Here is a 7,894-nt window from a genome sequence, read left to right as displayed (position 1 = left end):
CGACGTCCTTCCTTATCGATCTCTTGGTCGAGTAGTTTCTGTTCTGAGCCGCTTCTCATAAGATTCTAGTTTCCTCGGTATTGGAGTACTTCTGTGATCAGGCCATGAACTTGGCCAAAGTAGATGGAGGATTTTTATCTAGGGAAGAGAGAAACGGCTTATCTCTTACCCCTTGGATAATGGAATTTAGGGCCGTTTCGTTCGAATGTTTTCGGACCTATAATGACTCAAAGTTAAAATGCTGAATGTAGTCTTTGAGGAGTTCTCCGTCCTTCCGGATCACATTGTTAAGATGGGTCGAGGCTTTGAGCCTTTTCTTGCCCCTTATTAAGTTTACGATGAAGGTCTCACTGAGCTTGTCGAATGAGCTAATAGATCTCGGTTTCAATTGCTTGAACCAGAGTCAGGCAGCATCGGTTAAGGTAAGTGAGAAGGCGCGACACATTACCTCGTCCGAGGCGTCATGTAACTCCATATAAGTCCGGAAGGACTCTATATGTTCAGTAGGGTTGGCTTTCCTGTTGTATGACGCAATTTAGGGGCAAGCGAAACCAATCAGGAAGCCAAGCGCGCATTATGTCAACCACGAATGGTGATTACTTCTCTTCCAACTCAGATGCATTGCTCGTCCGATTTTGCTTCATGTTCGTAATTTCTTTCTTCAGAGCTAGGAACACGGCCTTCCAGGGTGCTTAGCTATCTGTTGTTCCCTCAGCCGGGGATCAGTTGCGTCTCCTTCAATCTATCTCATGTCGAAGGTCGGAAGCGAGTAGCGGAGTCGTTTCCAAGACGTGAATCGGAACGAGCTCGGGAGGCCCTTGATGCTGGCTTGGCTGGGGAGCTGCCCGGGGGTAGACGATTGAGGATTGGTGAATTGTCGGACGTCGCTCGATCGCTCTTCCCCCGGATTGGGCTGCTGCATTTGCGAAGGATACATCCATTCCAGCATCTGCTTCATGTAGTTCATGTCGGCCTGCATATCTCTGACCTCTCTTTCCAATGAATCACGTTGCTTGCTCCCTCCGATGTCTCATTGCCCATGCCTGGACGGGCCAGAGGTGGCTCTTCGAGCTGGAGAGCATTGGCAGCTCTCTTGTCGTTCTGGCTAATCCACGGTTTGTGGGCCGCGTCCTGCCGGCGACAATGTTGCGATTGGAACTGCCTCTAGAGGAGTTTGGACTTTCTTTTTTCCTCTTGCCATGGAAACTCGTAGAGCTTTGATAGTGCGAAACACGACTTGTAATGTCATTCCCACAGACGGCGTTAATCTATTGATGCAGCTTTTGGCTTACTCCTCTGCCTGCACTTGATTATCTGGTGCCTGCACAAGAAGAGGACAAAGGAGACCCTGGCTAGTTCAACGGACCCTCCGATACCTAAGTCGGGCCTGGAATCTGGGTCTAATGATGAAGATTTGGGGGTGAGAAGTGGATGTATTTGCGTACCTTTCACTGTGGGTAGGTCCTCTATTTATAGAGGCAATGTAATCCCACGAAGTATAGAACTTTCCCTGAAGGGAATTGATTGTTATCCCAGACGATCCCGAGATCTTCGATCTCCTGAATTTTCGGAATCAAATGTTATCTTCCGAGGATCTTGATATCATGCTAACTCCTTGACTCGGCTCTGAGCATCCAGATGGGAATGATTGATGGAGCTCAGCCGATTGTCGACCGATCTCGGAGTATCGGTATGTTCGGAAGGCTTACGCTTGTCGACTCGTTCTCTACCAAACTGTGGTTAACTATGGATGGTTGCCCTTTGATCGGCTATTAGCTGAGGTATGGTCGATCCGTAATTAACCTATCACTGACTGACAGCCGACCCATGGCCGACCTAAGGGATAGGTCGAGTTGAGGTTAAGCCCAGGTCTAGTCGGCCTATGCATGATTAATAGCCAACCCATGAATTGGGTCGGTATAAAGCGACTTTTGAAGGAGTGTCCATGAAGGTGTGTCAGCCTCATTAGAGGTCTCGCCTTGTCGATCTGGACATGTGGGCCTCGGTTAGGCTCGACGCCTGGTGAGCTCGGGCCATGTCAGTAGAATTGGTCCATTTCATAAGCCGACTTATTAACTTGTCATATTTTTCTCCCAACAAATTGTACGACTGATCTGATCCTTGATCGGTCATCTTTACTTGGGCATGCCAATTTGTCAAGCCGATCTAGATGGGCTTGTATAGAAATTCCAACATTACATCTTTGAGCGCTTGGAGCTTCATTTGGGCTCCTTGTATGGAAATATGCACATTGGGGTGCACTGGTTACAAATGCTCGAACCCATTCGATAAATCTCTTGAAGGGAATAGATGGAGTGAGTTCAAATTGGCAGACTGCCCATTGAGCACCATTTATATAGAATGTTGTCTTATCCACCATCAAGCAATGATCGAACCGTGCGAAATCATGATCTAATGGGACTGGCAGTCACTAATTGCTATTAGAATTTTCTAAGAGAACCATTGATTTCCTGGGCTCACAAAACTAGGCCCGAGTTTTGAACTGGTTAGGTTGGCCTTACCGATTTTGCTCGGCCAAGGCCCGACCCATTGCCAGTTGCAACTATCACAGAAAATTGTAACTGCCCTCTTATTTATTCTCTTAATTGTTTTAGTGATTTTTTAACTACATTTTTTTAACAGAAGGTCTCAAGTGCAAGCAGTTAACCGCAAGTTACGTTCCACCATGAAGTTCATGCAGCCATCCAACAGGTTAGCCTTACTATGAGAATCAACTTGCTTAAAAATCAGCCACATTCAAACATTAAGTTGGTAAAAAAAAAAAAAAATCAGCCAAATGTAGCTGGCCCAATGATTGGACCACCCTGAATTTTTAGGAAATGACATTGGCATGATGTGGGCAAACCCGATGGACAGCTCTATTGTCCACACATGTGTCATATGGGTGCATGTGCAAGTAAAATATATAGTTGATCATTCATTGAGCCCTGCGCCTAATGTGTTATGAATTATTTTATGGTCATAGTAAATTTCACATACATGTCATGGTGAGCCCGATAAAGGTTGAGTGTCCCTCACTATTTCTTTAGTGGGACCCTAAATCACGAAGTAACCTGATTTTTAGGACCTGGGGCTAGTGTACGACGATGCATCGAATGGTCAAATTGAATTTTACATACATATTATGATAAGCCTCCTAATTAAGATCAAGGGTGGGCATTCCTTCCCCAATAGTTTCCCTTAATGTGGCCTACCTAAGTCATGGACCAGATTTTTTGCCCTAGGGCCTAACATGGGTTGACACATCTATTGGTCAGAGTAGATTTCACGTGACCGTTCTAGGCTAAATCCCATCCAGGTCTCGGAGGCCTTAACTCTCAACGGTCCTCTCCAAATTTGTTACCCCCCGATTGCCGATAGTAGCGATCCGTTAGTTAATTCCAGTTGTTGGGAGGGCCATTCAGTGCCTTAGAGAAGAAGATAGAAATGTGAATCATGCAGCTCTGCAGTCACAGGATCTTCAGTTTGGAAGGAAGGAAGGTACTAGGCCTCCTGAGCATAAAGAAACTTGCAGGCTAGATGCTGAGGGTGTGAATCAGGCCCATACCAGTGTCACCAACAGTCACGGGAACAATGCTAGTTGTAGTAAGGAATTTTTGCCTTCCCAAACTTCTCCTTCTTCCCCACCTGCTGAGCCAGAGAGGTGGTTTTCATTCAGTAGCCATTGCGACCAAGCAGCCAGATGGAGGGCAAGTTCTGTTGGGTGCTCACCGATCCATTGGCAATTGCCTCCTCAGACGTTGCCTGGCATCCATGATTCTCTGCATCGATCTGTCAAGCCTCTGAGAAGGGAGTGGCTTAACTCTTTCCACCACATTAAAGATAGCAGTGAAACAGAACCTACAGGGTGAATTGAGGTTGATCTTTCCCCCTATTTTCGACAAGAAAATAGGGAAGGCGGTAAATTATTAGCCAATGGTCAGGTCCAACCTGCCCATCTTAATGTGCTGACAACTCCATCTATGGATATAGAGGGATCAAGGATCTACACTCTAAATCAAGGCCCTTGCACTCAGGAAAAGGCCTCTTCCAGACCCAGTAATGATCCCAAGGGCATGATCACTTCCGGCAGCAAGACTAAGAAAGGCACGAGGAGAAATACATCTAACAGGAAGGTGGCTAGACTGATTGAAGAAGGAGAAAGGTTTTGCAGGCTTCGATGTTTGAAGAGAAGGGCCGTCAATTCAGGTATGTAACTGATGGGTAGCGCTCTTATTTGGAATGCTCGTAGGCTAGGCAATCAGCCTACCATCAGAACTCTGAAGAAACTGATCAAGAAGTTTAACCCACTACTTGTTGCTATCCTAAAGCCTATGACCAGAGAGGAGCGAAGGGTGGCCATTGGATTGAAGCTTGGTTTCCATTCCTTTCTATCGAATGGCGAAAACGGGGGTAAAAATCTGGGTTTATTACCGCAACCAAATCAATGCAACGGTGCACTCTAAATCATCTCAAATGCTCTCTTTACATATTTCTTTTCAGAATTGTAGTCTTCCTGTTTTGTTGTCCATTGTATATGCTAAATGCTCATATATATACAGAAGGTCCCTGTGGTTGGATCTGAAAAATCTTAGCAGGAATATCACAGGTCCGTGGGCTGTTGGAGGTGACTTCAATGCAGTCTCCGAAGCAAGCGAGAGAAGAGGTAACAAAGAGGCGAGAAGGCTAAGTATGGCAGAATTTACTTCTGCCATTCAGAACGCTGGGCTGCTGGATGCAGGGTTCGCTGGAAACAGTTTTACGTTGAGTAATAACAGGACGGGTAATGACAAAATTTGGGCCAAATTGGATAGAGTTCTCATGAATGATAGATGGGCGGAAGCCTTCCCATCATTCTGGGTTGAGCACCTACCCTATGTCAATTCGGATCATGCGTCATTACTAATTACGTTCCCCTCCAGCAGTTGCCCCCCATCCGACCTTTTCACTTCCTCCATATGTGGATGCTCCACGACTCCTTCCAGCTGGTAGTGAAGAAAGCTTGGGAGGGAATGTGTTCCTTACACCCCATGATAAACGTGCAGATGAAGCTGAAAAAGACCAAGCAGTTACTGAAAGTCTAGAATAAAGAGGTCTTTGGAAATATCTTCCATTAGATAAAATCAGCTGAGGCAGATCTCGATCGGTTGGAAGTAGAATGCAGAACTCTGGTTCTGAGGATCTGCTTCAAGAAAGTCTAATAGCCAGGAGAAAGCTAGCCCAACTGGAACTGATGAAAGAAATCTTTTGGAAACAAAAAGCTAGGAACTCTTGGTTGGATGAAAGGGATAGAAACACCAAACATTTTCATGCCTCAGCCCGTGAGAGAGTCAGGCGAAGTACGATCAGTTCGATTAAGGATGAAAATGGAACCACGTTCACCGGCCAAGCTCAGATCAAGGCTGCAGCGGTCCATCATTTTGAAAGCTTGTTTCAGGCAGAACCTGTTGCTCATTCCAGCACCTTTCTTGCTGTCATCCCTCGGATCCTCTCCTTAGAAGATAACGATGGCCTGCTTGCCACTCCATCCTTTCAGAAAACTCAGTCTGCAGCGTTTGACATCCCTAAGGACGGCTCCCCGGGCCTAGATGGGTTTTCTTCATCGTTCTTCACTGAGTGCTGGCCGACGGTGGGAGAAGATATCCATAAAGCAGCCTGCTCCCTGTTCTCAGGAGAAGCGATCCCTAGAGCTTTTTTTTTTTAATATATAGTTGCATAAAAGAAGGTTAGATTTTTTTGAAAACATCAGCTTTCATTCAACAAAACAGAGCTACACAAAATAGGGGGCACCACAAAAAGGAAGGGCCTCACCCCAAACTAAACGGCATTCAGGCAGCCACAAAACCCTTTACAAATTGCCTATTATATCCAAAATGTACATCAAAGCTAAGGAAAACTCCCCTTGAGAACTAACGAAGAAGCCACAAAGAAAAAAGGGGGAAAAGAAAACAGGACTGCACAAACGAAAACCGAAAGAGAAGTGACTACCGCAGTCAGACTTGTTTAGTACGCTTCCTGATAGCCCCTAAGCCTGTCCTATCAAGAAACAGGAGGCCCCTCACCTGCTGAGGGAGGGTTGTAAAGGAGGAGAGAAGGCCAGATTCTTGTGTCCCGCAACCTAACTTTGCCATGCTATCCGTCGACCCATTACCTTCTCTATAGATATGCTGAAAATCAACATTACAGGAGGAACTAAGAAGCCTAATTCTGTCAATCCAACTCTTCCATTTCCAACCCGGACAAGCGCTTCCCAGCATGAACCTGACCATTAGAAAGGAATCGGATTCAACAATTATATTCTTGAATCCATGATTGATGCAATGTGCTAGGCCATCATGGATCGCATGAATCTCAGCCCTGGTGTTTAAGGCGAGGTCATAACCCACATAAAAATCAAAAAGAAACTTGTCGTCGTCAGCCCTGCACCTTCCTCCTCCTCCTGCCAGTCCCGGATTACCGCGAGACGCATCATCCACGTTAAGTTTAACCTACCCATGTAGAGGTTTCTTCCACCACACTACTTGCGATTCTACGTAATGGGGTTGCACATCAATCCCCAAAGACAACAGCACCCTGTTATGAGTTCTATGGCTGTCAACACGCAAACCTGGTAGAACCTGCCTATGGACAACTCTTTTCAGCCAATCGGAGATGCGCGCGATTAGGATCTCCATAGCCAGCATTCTCCCTTCAAATCTGGAGGCATTCCTGTAAACCCATAACTCCCACAAAATGAAGCACGGAAGCTGATGCTTAAAGGGACCAGTGGGTCCATAAACTGAACGCGAGCCCACTACGAACCATGGAGACACTGTAAAGATGGGCAAAATGGGACCACACCACTCTTGCCTTGGCGTTGTGAAGAAAGACATGATCAGCAGATTCAACTGAGGGTCTCTGCCTGCTGGACTCGTCGCAACAGCTGCACCTCAAGGCCAGCTGCACCCCGCGGGATTGAACGGCCTCATCCACTGCAACCGCCCCTCTAAGGATCCGCCACACAAGAGTGGACAGCTTCGTGGGGATGATTGCATCCCAGATTTGACAGATCTCCCAAGCCGACGAAACTGCAATCCCTAGAGCTTTCGCTGCCTCCATGCTATGTCTAATTCCAAAGTCCTCGGCTGCCACTAAATTTACTAATTACCGTCCAATTAGCTTATGCAATGTAATATATAAAATCTTCTCTAAAATCCTGGCTGAGCAGCTGAGAAAGGTCCTTCCTAAACTGATCTCCATGGAGCAAGGGGCTTTTGTTAGAGGAAGGTCTATCACTGAAAATATTGCGATGGCCCTGGAGGCAATGAGAAATCTCAACAGGAGAATTAGCGGTGGAAATATCATTCTTAAACTTGATTTGGAAAAAGCCTATGATAGGCTCGATTGGAACTTCCTTAAACAGGTTTTGCTTCGTTTTGGGTTTAGCAACAGATGGGTAGCACTGATGGAATTAGCTTGTTGGGGAAACAGTTGGTTCTCGGTTCTTGTCAACGGGGAGGTGGCGGGCTTCTTCAAATCCTCTAGAGGTCTGCACCCTATCTCCCCTGGGTTTTTCATCCTAGCAGCGAATGCCTTTTCCAAATCTTTTAAGTAGTTGATAGATAGAAGTTGGTGCAAGCCATTCAAGCTTTAGAGAGGATGCCCACCCATTTCTCATCTGTTGTTTACAGACGATACCTTGCTTTTTGTGAATGGCAGTCCGGAATCACTGAATGTAGTTAAGGAATTTTTGAGATCCTTCCAAGAAGCTTTTGGCTATAGGATTAACAACACTAAGAGCTGCTTTATTTGTTCCAAGACTTTATCAGCAGCTAGAATCAAAAGTACTGAGCGCATTTTGGGCTTTTCTAAAGCCAGAATGGGTGCTCTTTACCTTGGAGTTCCTCTTTACTAG

General features: G+C 46.0%; 1 protein-coding gene across 1 annotated transcript; it reads left to right on the top strand.

Annotated features, from left to right (window-relative positions):
* Nucleotides 1–7,237: 7,237 nt before the first annotated feature.
* On the top strand, nucleotides 7,238–7,894 carry LOC131231763 (uncharacterized). Its single transcript, XM_058228067.1, has 2 exons — nucleotides 7,238–7,590; nucleotides 7,699–7,894. The coding sequence occupies exons 1-2, from the start codon at nucleotides 7,238–7,240 to the stop codon at nucleotides 7,892–7,894; spliced, it is 549 nt and encodes a 182-aa protein (XP_058084050.1).

The sequence above is a fragment of the Magnolia sinica genome, chromosome 17, assembly GCF_029962835.1.
Source record: "Magnolia sinica isolate HGM2019 chromosome 17, MsV1, whole genome shotgun sequence".
Lineage (NCBI taxonomy): Eukaryota > Viridiplantae > Streptophyta > Magnoliopsida > Magnoliales > Magnoliaceae > Magnolia > Magnolia sinica.
The sequence above is the reverse complement of the archived record's forward strand: the minus strand, read 5'-3'. Positions and strand labels throughout refer to the sequence as shown.

Excerpts from the sequence above, each read along its gene's own strand:
- LOC131231763 (XM_058228067.1), top strand. The coding sequence starts at position 7,238 with ATGGAGCAAGGGGCTTTTGTTAGAGGAAGGTCTATCACTGAAAATATT. Across the intron at positions 7,591-7,698 it reads GCCTTTTCCAAATCTTTTAA|TCCGGAATCACTGAATGTAG; the intron begins GTAGTTGATAGA and ends TGTGAATGGCAG.